The sequence below is a fragment of the Sander vitreus genome, chromosome 1, assembly GCF_031162955.1.
Source record: "Sander vitreus isolate 19-12246 chromosome 1, sanVit1, whole genome shotgun sequence".
In the NCBI taxonomy this organism is placed as follows: domain Eukaryota; kingdom Metazoa; phylum Chordata; class Actinopteri; order Perciformes; family Percidae; genus Sander; species Sander vitreus.
Window position 1 is genome coordinate 20,041,544 of NC_135855.1, and position 23,538 is coordinate 20,065,081.

Sequence of the window (23,538 nt, forward strand, 5' to 3'; positions counted from 1 at the left end):
TGAGTTTGTAAAGAAAAATGCAAATACTGCTATTTTTTTTGAACAGCCTAATATTCCTTTTTCTACATTTTCTGTATAGGTATAACACAAACTTGATCAATTTTGGTCATGTTTTGATTTGGAATTGAATGTGCAGTTGAATTGAAGCTATTCTAAGGCTTTTGAGCATTATTCACTTTTTTAAACACACTGCTATTATTCTGAACACAACTGTATATCGTTAGAATATCTTGTGACCCAAACTTCATTGAAAAACAAATTCAGCACAGAAAAGCAGATATTACATCTTAGAAATGGATTTAATTATTCGAAAACAGACAGATTATATTACAAGCACTTTTATTATAAAATATCTATAACCCAATGTTATGAACTGTACAAGATAAAAAAAAGGATAAAACAAACAGTGTAGAGCAGTGTCAGTTTTTGTGTGCAGCTGGACCTCTGTTTGAGGTCATGTATAATCTTCCTCTGATATTAGCTGCCTGGGAAAATATGGTCACCTACTTGACCAATTGTTTAGAGAATCATTCAAAAACAAAGTACACGCATTCGTCAAATGAACATCCACAGGACATGTTTTATTTATTTGCTGTTAGTATGAGCGATTTAATGTATATTTTAATATTATATACAGTATTTTGAAAAGATGAATTTAGTTGGAAAAGGATGGAGTGTGAAAATGTTCATAAAGGCAAAATAGCATGATTCAAACACCATGTTGCACAATATTACATCCGTTTGGTCACTCGTTTGAACTGTTGGGACGTTTTATAGAAAATGGACTTGGATTTCTGAGGTTCAAGCAGATTTCCTTCAGAAACACTCCTCACAACTCTTCGAGGCTTGTTCTCCTCTGAAACTTGGGACAGACACCAAACAAGGAATAGTATCAAGAATTAATAACTACATAATGTGCAGAAATAAGAATCATGACAGCAGGTACAGTTTAGAGTTATGAAAGACAAAATCTGTCTGATTGCTTACAGCCACTCACTACTGAAAAAAACATTTTGGTTTGGTAAAATAGAAATTTCATTGAAAAAATATCATATTGCGAGTATGTTTGCACTCTTGGTCATGACAGTCTGTAGTGTGAATTATTATGACTGTATGTATAGTTTGTCTTAAGTGTCTGGATGTCTTCTTCAACTGTGTTTTTCTGGGTTGACACTTACCAGCAAAACGATGCACTCTGAGTGGTGCACGGGCCACTGAGGCGTCTTTCTTTATGCGCTTCGCTGCAGAGAAACCCTGTGTTAACTCTTCTTGGATGCTGCTAAAATGAAAAAAACGGACAGAGAAAATATTTAAAAAAAACTAATCAAAGACTGGACTCCCTCCTAATAACATTAAGAACTGGCTATTCATTTTGGCGAGCTTTAGTCTGGCCACAAATAATATGTCAAAGCAGTGTTTAATCCACTGCCGGTATAAAATAAGATGATTTACATGAACGTAAGAGAAGAAGTCAGAGGCACATTACCAGTTAACTTTACGCTTTCCTTGTGCAGCAGACGTCATGTGCATGTAAGTCGGGTTGGCTCGCCTTAAGCCATGTAAAGACGGAATCTGTTGTCTACAGAGCAGAGGTTCACGTTACCATGACATCTTTGCTGTTTGGACTTCACATAAGAAACATTTGCATTCAAAATCATAATGCTTCTAACTAATAATTCTGTTCGTGTTGTATTGCAAAAGCTATGTGTATACAAATCTGAAGTTTTGATATTTGATCCTTTGTTTCGATGTACCTGCATTCAGAAATTTGGATATGAAAAATTTGTGGGCTCTCAGTGGGCCTCATGGCACCTCCAGGTACAAAAAGAGTAGATCAATGTTTAAGGGTTGGGTGTTTAGTTTACAAGATCACATCACCCTGATTTCAATATCTTTATATCAACTATCCATAAGTTATATTAGACATCTTTTAACCCCATATCATCAGTTTGCGGCTCAAAATCCTCTAGCAGCTCCATAATTGCAAAGGCAAAATAGCATGATTCAAATTAAATTCATTAAATATCCATTCCACGAAGCGGACCCGACAAAAGTAAATCACAGAGTTGTATGGACGATGAAACTACACCAAACACAACTATCAAAAACAAAGACAAGAAAATACGTAGTGGTGACAATTTGATCTAAAGAGCTGACTTGTTGACTATCCCTTCGGAAAAACAGCTGATTGTTGCGCACCATTTTCTTCCACTCTCTCTTTACGGAGAAACAGCTGATCAACGATCTACTAGCATAAGTGTAACAGAGCTGTGTGACATTGTAATCAAATATATAAATGAAAATAGGTTGAGTATAACTAATATTTACATATAGGCCTATTTACAGATCAGTCTCACGTTGAAACTTCTGGTTATGAAAGTTAAGTTGCACAATTTAAGGTAATGTTTATGCATGTTTAATGTATGCCTTAGTTTGAGGTTGTTGTTGCATTTCAGAAATGTTTCCTTTAAAAATAAAAATTTAGCTTTTTCCGAAAATTAAACCAAACTATTGTATATTATTGCTCTTCAATAAAACAAAAGTATTTATTATCTGATTACTAGATTAATCAATGTAATAATTGGTAGAATACTCAATTACTAAAATAATCGATAGCTGCAGCCCTAATGTTAGCCTACCGTTAGCTAGTAGCTGGCTTAAAAACTAGGGTTGGGTACCGAAACCCAGTTCCACTATGGAACTGATTCCTACACAAACGGTAGTATTTGGACCGGATTAGAACGCAAATTTTGGTTCCTCATTTCGGTTCCGACTGAAATGTTTTCCCTCTGTCGCTCCGGACAGCGGCAAACTCTTTTTTCTTTCTCCCTTTTCCGCCGAGTGGCGCACGTGCCCACTCGCAGTGTGAAGCGCATGTCCGCGCTATTCTCGGACATGCAATCACTGCTGGTAGACGGCTTTTTGTACACACTCCAAAACGGACGTAAAAATATCACACTTTCTCTGTAGTCTACCGTTAGCTAGCTATCGTAAATGTAGGCTACTTTTAAATTGCCATATTTTCCCTCTGGGCTCACCAAAACGGACGTAAAGGCATATTAACCATTCACTGCACGTGATTGCTAGTAAACATATTACACTTGCTCTGCCGACCCTGTAGCCTGGTGGTGGGGGAAGCGGGACAGCCTCCCCAAATTGTCTGCCCTTTCAAACTCCTTCCTGTGTGTACAGGCCTCTTGGACACCATCTGAGAGATTTTTCTCCTTCAGATCAATATGCTTATCTGTCTGCGTTATGGGCTTGAGTTTGCCATATTATGCTTTTAGCATATTTTTTAAGCAAACAGTACATTTGAGGTTATTCTGGAGAATATTCCAGAAAGTATTTGTCATTGTTTTAGATTGTTGCAATAATAATAAACATTTACATTAAGCAAGCCTATTTGTCTGCCGCCATGTTGATAAGAGCATTAAAAACATTAAAAAAAAATATATATATATATTTTTTTTTAAAGTACATTTAGAACAGATAAAAAATGTGCGATTAATCGAGAGTTAATTATGGACAATCATGGGATTAATCACAATTAAATATATAAAAGTTTCTTGAAGTCCTTTACTCTAGATTTGCGATCATCATTTACACGGTTAACACCATCTACAATAGTCTTTGCAGGACAACTTAGTAACCAAGTGCTAAGTGCGCTCATAAAGTCTGGATTAGCCCTGTCTTTATTATGTTAGGAAAAATAACTCCTCATGATACAGTATGATTTTGGAAAAGAACAAATGTTCCCAAGCAATTGGCATTTCCTTAATTGAGGCGATGCCTTTTGATTTTGAGGTCACTAAGGAACAAATAAACTGATACACGCTCAATGTGTTAATGTGAGGGCTCATCTGCTTGGAGCATCATTCACTGACACAAACCCTGTCTGCTGCTATGGCTGGAAATGTTTCCTATTGTGTTTGCCACTTTTCAGCTGACTTAAGCCTCTTGGCCCAAAGTTCCAGTCTGGAAACGTACTGCTGGTGAGAATACTTATACTGTTTGCACTCTAGTCTCTGTCTTGTTTTGAATAAGGTTTAGGGGATTTACCACTTCTGAATGGTTTAGTTGCTATCCAGACTGAGCATCTACTACACAAAATCCTTCAATTGCTTTGAAACTTTCAGTGGGGAGCCAGAGGGATGTTTTCAGATTGTTTTTAAGCATTTTATGAACTGATTTGAGAGATGCCTGTGTTCATTCCCTCTGAACCATTTTTTTCTTTTAAATGCAATAGATTTGTTATTTTTTTATTTTAAAAATGTAATTCTTCTTCACTGAGGCTTGCTTAAAATTTTATTTTATGCTTTCGGGGAGTAATGTTTAAATCAAAATGTGTGGTACAAGAACTGTCTGGGTTTACAAGGCATGAATAATGAACAAACATTGAATTATGTTTTTGTTTTTTTTAAAGAGTTAGGTATTTTACCAATATTGACAAAGGTGACATAAGGGTTGTTTTCCATCTGTACCAATTTCTTAAACGCCAAAAAAAATTATAAGTGGGGATGGCCCTGACGTTTTCAACCCAACGAGAGAGAGAAAGAGTTAATAACATTCATTATTTGTGTCTAATGCATCAACCTTTGATGCATGAGACACCTGGATTGTGAGTGCAGCCAAGAGAAAAGTAGATGAAAAACTGAGAAATACAATGGCACATGTGTGACATCAGATAGCAGTTAAGGCTAGGAAAAAAAGGTTTAGAATTGAGACATAATTAATGGCATATGTCCTGTACAAGACCAACTAACTGCTCCATATATCATAGAGGTTAATTTAATGATGCCAATATTGCTGGTATAATTCTGCTTTAACAAGGGGGCCAGCTGAGAACACTCCCTGGCAAACTGTCCATTGTTGAACAGTGCATGTTGAGATAAATTGTTTGGTGAACAGGATGAAAGAAAGTGTGACAAATAGCTCTGATACATTGTGGCAGCTGCTGCAGTTTTTCCCTCTGAACTTGATTTATAAAAATGTATGTCTACTGTTAGATTGTGATACTTCAGTTTTGGTTTCTGCTGTGACAGCAGTATTTATTTAACTTTGTGTCTCAGTTCCCATGAAGAGAAGTTTTTCCTAAAGTCTTACAATGTTTCCTGTTTATGTTTAAGATAAGTGTACACTATTGTAACAGTACATTACATTTAGAGACAACATAGGAGTGCAGTAGGTGGTATTGTGGGTGTATCAATGCATTTGTTTACACAATTACTTCAATGTGTTCAAAGTCTGCACCATATGGACTGTCAACAGAATCAATATAATACATGTATAGAGTCAAGAGAACTGTAATCCACATTACAAGCCAGCCTGAAAACTGACTTGTTATATTATCAAACTGACTTTTAGAAGGGAGAAAATATCTTGTGAAATCATGTGAAGTGTGTCTAAATAATCACATACACTGTCAAACATCTTAAAGTCAAAAGAAAAGTTAAGACATGAATACTTGCTCACCTTTTGGTAGGAATCTTGTTCCCGTCACTGGCCTTGGGAGGATGGAGTAGTTGGCTGGGAACTGAGAAGTCTGTTGACGTTGATGCTCGACAGGGACTATCACTACTTATTATAATGGTTGCATTGCTTGCAGTTTGATCTTCATTGTCCAGAACTTCAAATGTCACGTTGGGATCCATGGTGCTGGAGGAGCTTTGTGGCAGGGCATGAACAGTTTTTTGAGAAGGTTCTGGTGTGCACTGGAGTGGGAACATCCCTTCCTCGAACACTTTGCACACCTTGGCGGCGGTCAGGGGGCTTTGCGGTGGCAATGATGCAGACAGATTTCTCCTGATGGGCATTCTGCACAGTGGTTCCAGTTTCACATCTGTCTGTTTACCTCCACCTAAAAACAAAAAAAAAAACAAGATCGTTAATCGAAATTAAACAAATGATTTGATTCAGATTCACAAGATCCCGAATTGATTTTATTTTCGATATCAATTAGGTTGGGAACATTTCAGTTACAATACAAATTTAGCTTGGATATGAAAAAGATTCTACAAAGTTTACATTAAGAACTGACCCCAAAGCAGCTACATTACTGTACTTTTTTTTTTACTAAACATGAACACATAATGAAGTGCAGCTCTACAGACTCTACAGTCAGTAGTGTTGAGAGACATTTCATTTAGATATCTGGTAGTCTATATCGTCAACGTTTCATTTCCGGGATTGTTTAGGTGCCGCCGGAAATTCCGCCGGACGCCCTTCATTTCGGTCAGATGTCCGTCACCTTCCGCTTTCTTTGCGTTGGCATTTTAAAGTCTGGTCGATTTATGAGGACTGTGGTTAACTGCTCCTCAGATCTCTGCGGGGTATATCGAGACAGCTAGCTAGACTATCTGTCCAATCGGAGTTTTCTGTTGCATGACTAAAACAACCTTTGAATCTGCACATGTTCCACCAAAACAAGTTCCTTCCCGAGGCTATTTTGCAGAGGCACCGTTGCTAAGCGCCGCCCAAGACAATTGTGATTGGTTTAAAGAAATTCCAATAAACCAGAGCACGTTTTTCTACTATCGCAGAATGCTGTATGAACTCCCCAGACCTTTAAAAATGGCAATGCCAGTTTTCCCCCCCACCAAAATGTAGCCTAACTTTGGAGCGTTATTAAACCCCCTTCCTGACAAGCTAGCATGTCATAGTTCGTAGCAATGGATTCCTTAGGTCTTCTCATACTAGGGGTGGTACGGTTCACAAAATCCACGGTTCGTATCACGGTTTTAGGGTCACAGTTTTCAGTTCTGTACGGTTCTTGTTATTTTTTCTTTTAATCTTTAACACTCCAGAAATATACTTCAGCATATGATATATAGCTAAAATTAGCATATTGAATGCATGTTGCACAATACATGCACACAGTGGCAGTTCTATCTATTGTTTTATTTCCACCATCATAGGTAACATGAAATCCAAAATGATCCCACACACCAGACTATATACGACGCTAGCGCATCCTACAACTCCGGGCAGCCTTCCTCATCTCTCCCACTTGACATTTCTGCATGTGACATGACCTGCAGCAGCAGCACTCCGCTTGAGGAGCGGTCGGCTCGGCGCCTCTCAAAATCTGACAATCTTTTAAACTGACCTTCGTCGATCAAAAAAGAAGACAGATTCAGTAACTATATGGTCTATTTCTCGCTTAAAATGTTTTCAGAAACACTTTTCGTTGAACTATTTTCGTAAAATACGAGATCGTATTCAGAACGAGATGCCATTAGAGTCTGTTTTGAAATTTCGGGAGCAGCAAGAACCACGTGACATGTTCGTCCAATCAGCTGCCATGTGTTGCGTTCGTCACGCTCATCCCCCTCGTTGTTTCCATTAAGTGTTTTAACATAGTTATCGAAAGTGGGCACTACGGCAGTAAGTGATTAGTGCACATTAACAGTGTACTGACGAACCGTGCGACACACACACACGCTCCGAACCGAGACAAGCGAACCGAGCGGTTCGGATGTTTTTTCATGAACCGCACCACCCCTAGATCATACAAAAATCGATTATAGGATTTTATTAATCGATTTTGGATCATTCAAATGAAAATCGATTTAAAATCAGAAATCAATTTTTTAAACCCAGCCCTAGTCACAAAGAGTGTTTGAAGAAAGCTTATCTTAGCACTTTGACAGAGTAAAGGCCCTGAAAACAAGTCTAGTGGTCTTACATGAAGTTAGTACAATTTTGGTTATTTCACATTAGAGATTTCTGTATGTTGTGCGTTAGGTGAGTCACCAACTGTTTAGAGTCCCACTCCGCATCCATCTGTATCTCTCTAATGTGAACATGTAGTACATCATGCAGTCCCTCCAGGAATTCGCAATGTCGCGATCGCAACAATTCACGCAAATTCAACCAATCACGTGAAAACACAGGACTTTCACCCAGGAGGGCCCGGTTCGCGTCTCTTGTGTGGCGTTTGTCAACCTTATTTTTTAGATAAAGCCTTCCCCAAATGTTCTTTTCCTAAACCCAACCGTTTGTTTCCCTAAGCGTGTGACGTTGGTCACCGTGTTACTAAAGCCTTTCCCAATGTTCTTTCCCTAAACCCAACCTTTTTTTTTTTTTTTTTTTTAAACACGCGTGTGACGTTCTCGTGATAGCACGGCACCTGGCAATGCCACGTGGTGTGTATGTTTATGACATACTTAGACATGTTTAGACATACACGTGGATAGCTCAAAATGCGTACAGATAACACGCCATTTGGATTTAGGAAAGTGGCGTGTATGTTTACGCAAAGTCATGATGCCATGTTGTAACATCAATGTACGCTGTAACGATTTTTCACTCTAAAGTCGCGGAAAGCTGGTGCTGTTTCAATCCTGTCGGCTATCTGCAGCGGGTGGGGCTGCTGCTCAGTTCCCCACGCGACTGACGCGCGCACACACAGAAACACACACACGATGGATGCAGGAAAAACCGGAGATGAGATGTACACGATGACCTTAATTGAGGACAGCTACGGTCGTTATTATTATAAGTGCATTGATAAGTTAAAGTCCGATAAGTAATGTTACTTTATCAAACCGTATGAATGTGTGTCCCAGCCCAGGATAAAAATCTAACTAACAACGTAAAGATCAACAAGCCACTGACAAATTTGATTCATTCAATTTGTCTTAAATCCACCAGCCTTTTTCATACTATACCAACATTTGCATCACATTATGAATACCATTACACTCATGGCATTTCCTGCAGGAGTGTGGTGGGGTTAGGGACAGGCTTAAGGGAAACATGCCAGCACATGAAGGAAGTAAATGCAAAGGTGAATGATTTAGACATTGCCTTAAATACCAAAATGCAATATTTAGCAAATGTGAGTCAGACCTCAGACAGCACACCGAGTGAGGAGATGATGATAAATAGCCCTTTTCTGTGGCAGAGGAGTTGTCCCTAGCAATAAATGGCAGCAGAGTTCCTTCAATCACATATTTTTGGCTTGTAGGGGATTAATACATGCATGAGTTGCTATTTCTGGTGGAAGCTGCACTGAATTAGGGTCGCCTGGTTGCTGCTTTCTGTTTTTTATAGTGCGCCTTTTCTGGTTGGTGGAGCAGGGGAGTTTACGTCTGTTGACGTTTTTTCCTGCCCTGCTGTGGATCTGCATTTTCATGAATGAAGCTCAAGAGGGATTGGGAGGGTTAGCTGCTAGACAGACAGAGAAAACATTTGACGGTAGGAGGGAAAGAGAGGTAGAATAGAGGAAAAAGCCAGACTAACAGACGTTTGAAGCAAAAGGGACAGCAAAAATCTAAGGAGGAAAAAATAGATAAGAGAGAAGTGAGAGGTAGAGAATCGACTGGAAATATAAAAAGAACAGCATAAACGGGTCAGTGGGAGGTAGCTGAATGAAAAATCTTGAAGCTATTAATAAATGCATGTCTGGACATGCTTTAAATCAACACTAAATTGTGTTCCTTCAAAGAGATCCCTTTTGTGTGATTTGCTATTATTAAGCAGCCCACAAAGAGTTAATGCTCTTTCAAAACCCTAACACTCTCTAAAACCGATTAAATTTGATTGGCTTTGCAAGCTGCAGGGTGGAGTTATTTCTCATAACATGCTGCAGTAACTACCATTAAGAGCTGAGGAAGCAGTAAGGGACTGCCAAACAGCATCAGGATAAGATCAGAGCAGTTTGTCTGAATGCTAAATAAATGCCTTTTTTATTAAAACATCTGTGTTATTTCAACTGCATATCATTTAGAATTTGTCAGTAATTGTACGGTCATTTAACATAGCTGATAATGCTGCACATGTATAAAGCTGAACTTATTGTGTGTATACTGCATGCATGTATGAGTGGTAGCTCTGAAATTAAGATGGACATGGTGCTTTCAAAGATGCAAGTGTGAACAAGTGAATGCATAATTGAGGAGGATGCACAGTTATGATTTTATTAGACTGTGGCTACATGATTCAAATAATGGGAACATAGTGATGCAAAGACACATATTTGAATAAATAACACTGATCGTACTATATGATAATTCACTATTATAAAGCTATTGTTAAGCCTCAAAAAGGCATGCATGTATGTTGTGTTAAAATGGAATGCATATCTAAACAGTTAATTATTTCATAAAGTGCTGATGTATGCATGATGATATTATTGACCTAATGTTAAAGTCTTCATGTCTGGTACATTTAGCTATAATACTGTATAATACGGTAATACTGTACAGTATAAAATATATATATAATATATTGTTTGTATGCTCCTGATTAATTTAGTTGTTAAGGGATTTATTAAGTATGATTCTAATATTCCAGTATTTTAGAAGGTAAAAAAGTGTTTCTCAAATATCAAATCCACCCAAAGTTTTATTGTGGGTGTGGCAAATGCTGAATTAAGTTAAAGTTTGGCCATTTAAGTTTTTTTTTTGCTAAAATATAAAAGCTCACCATAGTAATACAATTAGACTGAGTGGAGGTGTCAACACTTGGAAAGACTACCAAAGATGTTTTGGCAAAGAAAAATAAATTTATGAGCAAATAACAATAAATGACCAAATGGGAAAGGAACAATAAAACAACTGGTATGACATGTAGAAAGAAGGGTCAGACAGGACTTATACGTTGCAGGGAAATGTAATAGCAGTAGTGACAAACTCCCTGGTGCATCCATGTTTCATTCACATTCAAGGAACACTGGTCATCTGGCAGCAGTATTTTATTTCAAAAGTTAAATTTCCCACAATATGTTTCAAAGAAATGTAGACCACCTGCAGTAAATATCATTACAGCCAATTTGAACTGCAATATTTCACAAAGGTTTTTGTGTTACATTTCCCCAAAGATTCCATATGTACAGTTTTCCTTCTATAAAACTGGTTGTGAGTATTCACATCATTTCATTATTCATGTTTTGGCCAGGGCAGAATGTCTGCAGCTCAAGTATAAATCAAATTATATTACATGCCTGACTTTTATTGTTTATTTTACTACTCTGAACAAGTCCTTTTACTTAAACTGCTAAAGAAATGTTCAACAAATAAAAAGCCACACTGCAAAGTGGAAATTTCAGCGTAAGCAAAACAATTGAACATTTATATGGCACATTAAAAACAACTTTATGACACGTGTGTTTTTCTGCTTTAATAAAACATAGCATCATATCTTAAAGTGTGTTTGGGCAAGTGTGATGGATTGAGTGAGAGGTGACAAGGAGAGAAGTGAATGATTGAGGGGGAGGGGGGATTAACAGGCATGCAGGGGATTTAGATTAATGACTACAGTATGTTGCATGACTGAGGAGAGAGGAGTAGATTTACCTTTTGTAGATGGAGCAGCATTGCACAGTGATGTTCTTTTTGTGCGCCCCTCTGCACCTGATAATAAAAAAATATAAAAGAGATTCAAGGAGAAGCAACATCAACACATCACAACACAAAAAGCTTGAAAACGTTTGCAGGTTTTTGTAGTTTTCTTGCGCTAGTGCTAGCTAAAGTACTAGCTTACTTGTACTTATTAGATTGGAGTTTGAAAGTCAGTCAAAAGTATGCACTGAAAATATTAATGCAACGTTGCTTTCTGACATAAAAATGTAAAAATTTACCAAGGTGAAACTTTAACATATTAAAGAGCTATGATTCAAGGAGTTATTATTGTGCAGACTGTACCAGGCATTCAACTAGCTAAACAAACTGTGATTCGATCAAGTCAATCTGGCTATTGTACAAAGTTCAAGAAAATCAAATCTCACACAAAAGCCTGCGCATGATGCACAGTGCAATGTGGCTCAGGCGTGAAGTCATGAAACGGTTGTCATTTATAATGAACTGCACAAAGATCACGTCAACCTGGAGTGTTTTGCGTCTTAAACAAACATCTTAATAATCTTTCATCGATGATCCACAGGAGGCTGAAACTAATATATGTATTCAGCAGTTTTTAAATTCTTTGTATTACTGACAATATTTTAATTAGAATTCAACCAAAAACAGAAGTACTGGATGTAGTACAATTTGAAACAAGCCAGCAGTGGAACAGAGGAAGAGGTGCAGAGTTTACTGCCTCACAAATGACAGACTTTATCATAGTAATTGAGTATTGTTAGGCAGCTTTGGTTCATGCTCCACCATCCATCGTGTCTTATACGTATGTCATGAGGGCCCGGTGCTGCAAGGTCGTGCTGAGATGACGATGATGTTAAAAATGAATGGTGCAATCTCATAAGTCCTTCAATACACACTAGGCCTGGACTAATGCCAAATACAGTAGACCTCAACTACCGTACACCTTACTAATATATTTAACATTATTTTGCATTCAGGTGACACATGATTTTAATACATGTGTCACATGTGTTACATTTTAGGCCTCCCAAATTACAGAACCATCCATATGTGAAACACGCTCCTTGTAGCTACTACGGCCAAATGTTCTCATCCCGACCTGTGTATTGTATTGTAAACAGTGTATTGTAAAAGGAGCATGTTAGCTTTAATTATTATTTTAACAAAGGTGGTCCTTTGTATTAAAAAGAGGTTACGTACATTATGTTAAAAACACGGCTTGGTTGAATACTTGACTCTGATTGGTCAATCATGGCATTGTGCGGTCTGCTATTTCTTTATAACCGTTGCTATGTATAACAGATCGTTGCTATTGACGGAATTTTTATCATAGACTTTGGCGGACAATTTTTAAATTAATAAAATAGTTTTTAAATCAATATTTTTGCTTATACAGAGCTCAAAACTCTGATCAGTGGATCAAAAAGGGAGAGAGGATGGAGGAAATGTGGATTGCAGTCAGCGCTACTGGCAACAGTGCATGAACAGAGTATTACTTAGCTCCATGGATAGCTCACTCGCCAGGATGACCTGGCTTCCGCCGGAGAGCAGTGCTCATCAGGGTAAAGTTAACCGTTCAGAGCGGGATGCAGGCGTAATCAGTGGGTAACCCTCTGTATGAGTAGCCGTGTAATAAGCAGGATAATGTAGAGCGAACCGGTCATTATTGCGAATTGAACCCCTTCAGGGGTTCAATTCGCAATAATGACCAGCACCACTTACATGAAACATAGTTGGTTGCACAGTCAAGTCAAAACACTCTGAAATTAGCTGTTTGACAGATTAGTGTTGATTTACAGTGCATCATGCCTGAACTCAATATTTTAATAAAAAAAAATGGCGTCCTTCAGTGCAAGGAATCTATCTGATTTTGCTATTGCCAGATGAGTGACAACTTTGCTCAGCACATTTTCTGTAACCAGTGTTGCATGAAGGCAAGGGTGGAATTAAAAAGCTAACGTTAGCTAACTAGCCAGAGGGCGCAGCGGCCCCCCGTTCCCCGCCGCAGTGAGACTTCTATGCAGAGAGAATGGATGACAGCTCGGAAGATGGACAGTGTGGTTAGCCGTCTCCCGGTGCTCGCTGTCTTCCCGGCGGGGAGTGAAGCAGGTTCAGCATTTGTATCCGGTTTCCCTCTTTTTAAAGACGAATTATCGCTGCCTGGTAGGATGGAGAGTTGTTTCCTCTCACACAGGCGCAGAACGCAGGGCTCCAGACTGCGACCAAATGGTCGCATTTTGCGACCAAAATTTGAGAGTGTGCGACTGAATTTTACATCCAGTCGCACATGTGCGACCAATCAATTTGCCCCCTTTTTTACAAGTTAAACGTCGAAATTTCGGTACCTGAGAGCGCGTAAGCTCAAGCTTATCTGTCCTCTCTGAAAATTGACAGAGAGCGGAGCTCTGATACAAACAAACAAACACACACACGCATAGCTGCGGACAGTGCAAACTACGTCGGCTGCAGGTTTTGTTGAAGTGTGTCACGGCACCGATAGTGCTGTCAGTTAACCTTCTATGTTGCATCTTCAAAAGTGACACTGAATTTGAAACAGCACATTGTAATTTCTGCATCTATTATCAAAGTATTTATTAGTAATACAGTGGAAATTAGTAGAAATGTGAATATTTGGTTAGCATGTTGATTTACGGTGTGTGCCCCTAAATTTTTTGGTTGTGCCCCTAAAATTTTCAGTTGGGGGCCACTGTGCTCCTAGTGAAAAAAGTTAGTCTGGAGCCCTGGAATGTATGTGGTACTTGGCCATCGGCTGTAGTCTTTGAGGTGTGTTCAAGTGCATTTTTTTGGCCAAGACAAAGGCGCTGTGCGGCAACGTGAGGAGACGGAAAAATCTGCCTTTCGTTGCCACTAGTTCTTGGCTGTCTGCTTGGTGTGTCAGGGCCTTAAGTCACTGCGAGGCCTCACTCTCTCCCTGTCATACATTCTGGGAGGCGGAGGGGTGACAATGTCGCATGCACATCATGAAGTTCATTGAGGGAGACAAATCATTTATATGTAATTATTGGGGCAACCTGCCTCCTCATACAATGACACCTCTATATTTCCTCTCCCCTACTAGCACAAGATAATGAATGTACATCTTTTTTTTTGGTCTGGTGATTCTCAATTTATTTAGGAGCTGTGGTGCATCATTTTAATTGCTATTTATAACATAACATTGAATGGACATTTTCTAAGTACAGTGGGGCAAAAAAGTATTTAGTCAGCCACCAATTGTGCAAGTTCTCCCACTTAAAAAGATGAGAGAGGCCTGTAATTTTCATCATAGGTACACAAAAGGAGAGACAAAATGAGAAAAAAAAATCCAGAAAATCACATTGTAGGATTTTTAATGAATTTATTTGCAAATTATGGTGGAAAATAAGTATTTGGTCAATAACAAAAGTTCATGTCAATACTTTGTTATATACCCTTTGTTGGCAATGACAGAGGTCAAACGTTTTCTGTAAGTCTTCACAAGGTTTTCACACACTGTTGCTGGTATTTTGGCCCATTCCTCCATGCAGATCTACTCTAGAGCAGCGATGTTTTGGGGCTGTCGCTGGGCAACACGGACTTTCAACTCCCTCCAAAGATTTTCTATGGGGTTGAGATCTGGAGACTGGCTAGGCCACTCCAGGACCTTGAAATGCTTCTTTCGAAGCCACTCCTTCGTTGCCCGGGCGGTGTGTTTGGGATCATTGTCATGCTGAAAGACCCAGCCACGTTTCATCTTCAATGCCCTTGCTGATGGAAGGAGGTTTTCACTCAAAATCTCACGATACATGGCCCCATTCATTCTTTCCTTTACACGGATCAGTCGTCCTGGTCCCTTTGCAGAAAAACAGCCCCAAAGCATGATGTTTCCACCCCCATGCTTCACAGTAGGTATGGTGTTCTTTGGATGCAACTCAGCATTCTTTCCCCTCCAAACACGACGAGTTGAGTTTTTACCAAAACGTTCTATTTTGGTTTCATCTGACCATATGACATTCACCCAATCCTCTTCTGGATCATCCAAATGCTCTCTAGCAAACTCCAGACGGGCTTGGACATGTACTGGCTTAAGCAGGGGGACACGTCTGGCACTGCAGGATTTGAGTCCCTGGCGGCATAGTCTGTTACTGATGGTAGCCTTTGTTACTTTGGTCCCAGCTATCTGCAGGTCATTCACTAGGTCCCCCCGTGTGGTTCTGGGATTTTTGCACACCGTTCTTGTGATAATTTTGACCCCACGGGGTGAGATCTTGCGTGGAGTCCCACATCGAGGGAGATTATTAGTGGTCTTGTATGTCTTCCATTTTCTTATAATTGCCCCCACAGTTGATTTCTTCACACCAAGCTGGTTACCTATTGCAGATTCAGTCTTCCCAGCCTGGTGCAGGTCTACAATTTTGTTTCTGGTGTCCTTTGACAGCTCTTTGGTCTTGGCCATAGTGGAGTTTGGAGTGTGACTGTTTGAGGTTGTGGACAGGTGTCTTTTATACTGATCAAGTTCAAGTTCAAACAGGTGCCATTAATACAGGTAACGAGTGGAGGACAGAGGAGCCTCTTAACGAAGAAGTTACAGGTCTGTGAGAGCCAGAAATCTTGCTTGTTTGTAGGTGATGAAATACTTATTTTCCCGAGGAATGTGCAAATAAATTCATTAAAAATCCTACAATGTGATTTTCTGGATTTTTTTTTCTCATTTTGTCTCTCATAGTTGAAGTGTACCTATGATGAAAATTACAGGCCTCTCTCCTCTTTTTAAGTGGGAGAACTTGCACAATTGGTGGCTGACTAAATACTTTTGCCCCACTGTAAATGTCTTCATTATAAGCACCCATTACTGCAACATCTGATGTTTTTGTCAAGCATTTTGTGGTCAGGTCTTCCTGTATTCATCAACCAAAGTGAAATCTTACTAGTGTTCATTTTGTCAAACGAGACTAAATATGTTCGTCAACGACCTTTTTTTCCATGACTAAGACGAGACGAGACTGCGCCAATGTCCAAAAACGCTGACTAAGCCTAAATTAACATGCATTATTGTTGACGAAAAAAGACGAGACTAAAATGTTTCGCATAAAATAAAAACTAAGATAAAATTTCTCTTCATTTTCGTTTACAATCGTCTCTACTTTTTCATCATGAGATAGAATATTCAGCTGTTACTAGGGTTGGGTACCGAGACCCGGTGCTAATACGGCACCGACTGGTGCCTTAACGACCGTTATCTACCGGACCGAATAGCAACGCGGATTTCGGTGCCTTATTTAGGTGCCACTTAAATGCCTGCGCTTCTCTCTGATGCTCCTACACAGATGTTAGAGGCAACTGAAACATCGCTGCACGGGACGCTAGTTAACACTACACTTGGCAGCAGGGAATGTTAGCCTACCGTTAGCTAGCAGCTGGATTAAACACTGTTAAAATGCTGACAGCTAAACGGTGTAAAAGTTTGTCTGTATTTCACTGTGTAGGATTGCAACACCGAGACGTACGACAGTCTGCTGCTGTTGTTGTCGTCTGAAAAACAACACATATGTTGCATTCACTTGAAACTCGCCTCGCCAGCCTCGTGCTGGATTCAAAGTTATTGTAAAATACCCTTTTCCCATCCAGTGGTTGTTTTTGTCGTTTAACAGGAATTTACTAGTGAAATAAGGAGAAGGCTTGATATTTATATAACTTTATATCATTTATTTTTATGTAACTATTTGACTGAAATGGTTATCAGAAATAATTTATTTAAAAAAAGACTAAAATGTTTTGACAACTTGACTAAGATACCTTGAGTTCTCTTTTGACTAAAACTAGACTAAAATGATGAGACTTTTAGTCAACTAAAACTTGACTAACAAAAAAAGATATGTGAATGACTAAATATGACTAAAACTAACAAGGACATTTGGCTAAGACTAAGACTAAATTAAAAATAAGTGACAAAATGAACACAAAATCTTACCAGTCAGGCTACTAGGGTTGGGTACTGAACCCTGTACTTTTACCGGTACCGACCGAATCACGTCGGTATTACCGAGTATTGGTTTACGTAAAATCAAACGGTGCCAAATTTCGGTACCTGAGAGCGCGTAAGCTTATCTGTCCTCTCTGCATGTTGACAGAGAGCGGAGCTCCGGGACACGCGCACACACACACCGTCGGCTCTGCAGTTTTGTTGAAGTCACAGTGAGTCACGGCAATGCCGGTAAAGTGGTTTCAAGTGTGGTTAAAGGTTTCCAAAACTTCACGCAGACACCATTCACTGTGATATGATATTAATGGCCGAAAGCAGTCGCGGTGCTGTTGACGCTACACTTCCTGTGAGACAAGCAAGCACAGGCATTTCTATAGCACCTTTCAGCAACAAGACAATTCAAAGTGCTTTACATGAAACATTAAAGAGCAATTAAAAACGGTCATGATGAAAATAAAACAGGATAAAAATAATATACGAATACAAGAATAATAGTTGAATAATTATTCAATTTAATAGGTTACAGGGACGGGTTTGGGAGGAGAGAGGGAGAGGGTTTATTTAATTTAATTTCTGTCAGTGTAAACTATTCTAAATAAATAACATAATGTTCTAAGTAAATGGGATAAATAGGTTTGGAATTATTTTAACTTTTTTTTTTTTAACTGAAATAAAAAAAAAATTTAATTAAAGAGGGAAATTACTAGAATTGTTGGGGCTTTGTAAATTATAGAGTGTGGTCTAGCCCTACTCTATCTGTAAAGTGTCTCGAGATTTGATACTATAAATAAATTGAATTGAAAGTACTGAAAAAAGTACAGTTGGGTACCGGGAACCGAATTTCAGGTACCGGTATCGGTACTGATATTGGTTCAGATGCGAAAGGTACCCAACCCTTCAGGCTACATGGTAGTACATTGTAACACTGAAATAATTTGTGGCTTAATCGATCGAGAGAGAATTAACAGACAATTCTATCTTTTATTTAATTTATGTAGGAAAAATGCCCTTCACTGGTTCTAGCTTCTCAAATGTAAGGATTTCCTGCTTTTCTCTTAACAAATAAAATCATTATTTATTCAATACTTTCAGGCAATTTCAAGAAATCACTTCGGGTGATTTAATGGCCGTTTTTCACTTTTATAAAATATTTTCTAGACTAAACAAATCAAAGAAAATTTACATTTATTAGTAAATACTTATAATTTACCCTACTATGATGATAAAAGTATGATGACTTACTGCAGGGGCTACTCTGGTGGTATAGCAGATGTGAGAAAGACAAGACAGGTGCCAACTCGCTGCGGCCCACCTCATTTGTCTCCTGTGACTCCTTTCCGATCCATTCACCTTTCAGCTGTTGCCCCACCCCTTCCTGGTCTGCCCAGACCACACCTCTCTCCCTCAACACAAGGTGCTCTAGTTCATAGTTCTCCATCTCATCTGCAGCTGTGACCTGCCCAGCCGCCTGCAACGCAGAGTAGTGCCGGCTATAAGCTGGCAGCAAGAGGTTCACCATTCTGAAATGCAATGGAAAAATATTATTGAGACATTTCTTCCAAGAAAAACCTGAGATACAGTGAGGTGGAAAGCAATTTCTTCAGCTGCACTGAGTAATAGTTAATTCAATAAGAATTGGTTCTAGGTATTATCAACCTACTTCTGCATACGCCTGTTCTCCCGATCCTGCAGTGCAGTGAGCTCGACCATCTGCTTGATGTGTTGTTTGAGATCATTAACCTGCAGCTCCAGTCTGTGGCAATGTAGGTCCTTATCTAACACCTTAACAAAAGGGAGAAGTGAGTTCAGAGAGCAGAAATGATAAGGCAATATCAATTCTAACATAATAGCATATTCATTTAGCACTCGGGTGGGCAGAATTAAAGAAACAAAAGGTGGTTGGGGGGTCAGGATACTAGAGAGAAGATGCAAAGTTCTGTTTTCATCCATGTTTCATCAGAAAAGCTGTCTGTTCAGGGTAAGGGAGAGGAGGAAAAAAAAAAAAGGGACTCTGACGTAAAGAAACTACGAATCAACAGCAGAGAGAACATTTGACCAGTGGGTGCGTCATGGTTCTGGGTCAGTTCCTGGAAAAAAGGATAAAGAAGAAAAAAAATAACATGGGCATGGTTTTAGGTAACTGGCTGCTGTGTGAGGGATGAGTAAAGGGTATTGATTTATTCTCTTCAGTGATCCACGAGTGAGCTGGAGAAATAAAATGAGCACGGTTCTAATTACTGGAGAACAGATGGGAAGAAAACAAAGACAGTCACGACACCAGTAGAGACACAGCCTACCTTCCAAAATAAACAAACAAAAAACACCAAGCGATTAGTTTTGAAGGATGTAACCCACATTGTGAAGTTTTTCACTATATCTAATCAGGCTCATTTGTGTTCTTACAATGACAAACTATTTCATCCTGTCAAGTTTTGTCCATAATGTTATTTAGTTTCTAGTTTTACCCACTATTCGCCTCTACTGATCTATTGTCCAAAGTCTGGCAAGAATTGATATACTCCCTCACCAATGTCAGTGGCTACAAGCACTGTGGTTACACATTTGTTGTAATAAAAAAAGATAAAGGTTATACTAAACCTTTAGGCAATTCACTTTTTAAATCCGATGATTGGATTTTCAACAATTAGCACTTACAAATCACATTCAGCAATATTACAAAATTGAAGGTTCAATTTTTTTTAATAGTGAAAAAAATATAAATGATAAAAGAAAACACTGTGTGACACAGTGTGAAAAGTCTATATACTTATCAATTTACAGAATTTGTAAGTCACAACAAAAACACAAATTTGCCAGTCAATCACTCTGCACTCAACACTGTTTTTAAGCACCAGTAAATGGGCCAATTAGTTCTACTTACCTCTGAGGTCTGATCACTCGACTTCAGCAGCTTAATATCATTCTCGGCACGATGAAGCCAGCCGTCATTGTCCAGGAAACGTGTTTCTGCCTCCTTTAAACGTTTGCGAATGTGTTGCTGCTGAGTGCGTAAGGCAGCAATCTTCCGCTCGTGCTTACATGTGGCCTATCAAAAGCGACAACAAACGTCATTTAAATCATGTTATGAATCGCCCATTGTTTGCGCTAGTATTAGTATGATACACTATTAACTGTGTATGTGGTCTTTAATTCAGATGAATCTAAAATATTAAGAGGTTGGAGAGGTTAATCTAACGCTATGTATTTTTATTTTTTAATAAAAGTTTTTAAATGCAGTCAGATGGTTTAGCACCAATTTGTTCCCACAGTTTAGTTTTTTTTGGATGACAGTGAACCATTCTACAAAGTTTGGTACCAAAATATCAGGAAATTTCTTTTTATACTTAATATGGCATTTACAGCTGGGATTAACAATAGGACTCAAAAGGCGGAGAGGAGCTAGGAGCTGGGAACAGTGACCCTGTCCTGTAGTGGCGTAAATGAGAGGCCAAGACAACTATAGAGAACAGAGAAGTGAAATGATGACTCAGCAGCTGTTTTTCTGTAGGGGATGATGGAATCTGTGGATAGCAGCGTAAGCATCAGATACCTTCTCAGTCTTTTCTTTGGCACAGAAATATTGGACCTGCAGGTTGTCCTCCTCACTGTACCGCTGGCGCAGCTCATTCTCCTTCAGTTGTCTCTCCAGATCCAGCTGTTCCTTCCTGATTTGGGCACGGTGCGAGAAAATTTGCTGCAGAGCTTCCGACACCCTAGAGAGAGAAAAGAGTGATGATCAAATGTTACAAGCTTTGCATTAAAAGGGCTCTTTAGGTAATTTGAATGAATGTCAATGAATGTCAAACTTTGAAAAAATCGTCTAAAACCACATTGGCCATCTCATTTCATTAAAACAAGAGAGCAGGTTAATTAAAGGAACAATCTGTGATTCAAATGCAACAACAAAAGGGTCACACTACAATAACGTAAACATATTTGTAATTCACAGTTAAAATGTATGAATTGGCCTCTTAAAGTAGATAAATAGGCACATGTGGAATGGAAATGGTTACCTTATAATAGCCTTAATAAGCTGTTTCATTTATTCAGCAGTAAGGCTCACTTTTAGCTGGTACTGTCAGAGAGGCATTTATTCAACCAAATTTGTGTCACGTGAAAAATAGGCCTCGGTTCTATTTCTAGCATAAATGCGTTTTCACGCAGGCAGTGTGCAAGCTCTAACCGGTTAACATGGGAGCCGAAATAAAAACGGACACGCCGCGCAGCTGACACGCTCACGCCACGCACCCAGTGTGAAGCCGGCCTAAGGAGCAAATTTATATGAATTGATGTGCCAAGAGCTCTTACAAACCACGTGTTCGTGCATTAATGTATCCTACTAAAGCCATGAGATATTTAATAGTTTTATCAACACACTGAACCCAGTTTAAATACAAAAATACAGCCAATAATGATAATGTAAAAATACATAACTTTTTTACATCAAAGTTTGCATGACAAATATCGCTATTCCCCACAAATAATTAATAATGTGTTAAGGCTTGAGTTATTATATACTTAATAAATCAATTACATCAACCTTTTCATATAATCTAGAGCTTTCACAAGATGCCTGTTCTGTTCGGACTGAGCCACAAAGATATTCTTAGCTATATGATGTGTATATGTATTCCTGGAACAGAGTTGAGGTGATACTGAAGTGGCCGTCTGGTTGAGTTAAAGCAGGAGAAGAGACAGGACAGGCATGCAGGTAAATAAGACTGGAGAGCTGTCACTGAAATGTGACTGCACTCTTCAATGTAACTCCAGTGACGTAGGAGACATCGTGGCCTTGCTAGACTGCTGAATTTTTAATAGCGTGAGAAGCGTGCAGCCTCTATTCAGAGCCTCTCACTGTGCGAGTTGTGAATTCTGATGCCAGTGAATGAAATGTGTGGGAGTGAGACTCATTCAGCTTTTCCTTGTCCCCCGCCCCAAATACCCCGACAAGATGACTAGATGGGATGTGGTTAATCTGATTTATGTTAAAAAATAAAATAAAAAAGATAGAAAAGAAAGTTAAACTAACGATGATTATACCAGTTATAACAAACACTAGTATACTTTACACAGTGGTAGATAGTGTATATTTGTGGCAGGTACTCTCTCTTTTGTCTGAAAGCTCAATTAATTAGAGGTTTTTCAGTATTGAAATATTGGTATGCTGAAATATTGGTATGCTGCAGAGCTAAAATTTTTACTTAGGTGCTGGCACAATATTGCAGTTTTAATTCCAAAACAATAACACCAAAAGATATAAAATAAAAAAAGAAATATTTCCTTTCTTTGAATGTCTCTCCATGAAACAGTATTAGTACTAGTTCCTTTTGAAAGACAATTTTACACAGGGACATTAGACTGTTAGTTTTCCAGGAAGTAACAGTTTTCCAGGAGGTTCAAGTGCCCATTACACGGGAAAGCATTTCATAGGAGTAAAACAAACAAGTTGTTTAAAAAGTTTTTTTAAAAAAAGTTAGGAGTGTTATGAGCTGATCAAGACAGGGTATGGGAAATGAGCAAGGCTTTTATCAGCAATTTAGCATAAGTGGTAAAGGTGTGACGAGATCTCGTCCCCACAAAAATGTGACGTCAAGGTAAAAATTGTCTTAGGATATCGGTCACAGGTGCAGAGCAGCAGCCAGTCTAACCTTGTTGGTCTTATAATACATTTGGCTTTGAAGAGGAGTCTGGCTTGGAGCATTGATGATCCCCTGCCCCAAAGTTGACTCCGAGTTCACTTTTGCAGAGCAGTAGCGGAGTTGCAATTGTAAAAAGCTGCCTGTAAAACCCAGCGTTAGAACGTTACAGGGTACGGCCGCTCTAACTCACGCAGATCGCTCTCTTTCTCTCTCTTTTTTTTTCCGAAATGAGTCGGAAGCAGAAAACAAAACCTAACTTTACTTTTAATGATATTTAACAAAGAGAAATGTTCTCCCCTTGTCTTAAAATGGTCATAAATCAATACAAGAGCAGCCTACTACCTTGTTTACTGCTGCAATGAAACACTTGGTTACGTTGTAACCTTGGTTCTCTGAGTAAAGACTATTTTTCCAGTCATATTTCTTAATTGAAATTTTCTTTAAAATAGTGTTAAAATCTCAAGTGTCTCATCACACCCCTAATACGTGGCATTGGATCATCAATTCTGACACCTTGTTTCCAGTACACTCTGGGTAGGTCAGCTGTCAAAAACACCACTAATGCATTGCATGTGAGTGTGTGTGCATGGCAGCACAAACAAATAAATGAACAGCA

The 23,538-nt window shown here is 38.9% G+C and overlaps 1 protein-coding gene across 2 annotated transcripts in view; it reads right to left on the reverse strand.

The window, feature by feature from the left end:
* Positions 1-280: 280 nt before the first annotated feature.
* Positions 281-23,538, reverse strand: part of kif18a (kinesin family member 18A) — a 39,562-nt gene continuing 16,304 nt past the window's right edge. The window contains exons 10-18 of one of the 2 annotated variants that reach the window (XM_078247341.1): positions 20,834-20,996; positions 20,165-20,329; positions 18,944-19,065; positions 18,526-18,803; positions 11,298-11,354; positions 5,473-5,857; positions 1,487-1,579; positions 1,179-1,276; positions 281-862 (exon numbers count right to left, since the gene is read on the reverse strand). In XM_078247341.1, the coding sequence (XP_078103467.1) occupies positions 732-862; positions 1,179-1,276; positions 1,487-1,579; positions 5,473-5,857; positions 11,298-11,354; positions 18,526-18,803; positions 18,944-19,065; positions 20,165-20,329; positions 20,834-20,996 (1,492 nt within the window). In that variant the 3' untranslated portion in view covers positions 281-731. Of the gene's footprint in view, positions 863-1,178; positions 1,280-1,486; positions 1,580-5,472; positions 5,858-11,297; positions 11,355-18,525; positions 18,804-18,943; positions 19,066-20,164; positions 20,330-20,833; positions 20,997-23,538 lie in introns of both variants that reach the window. The other variant, XM_078247335.1, reaches the window with a different exon arrangement.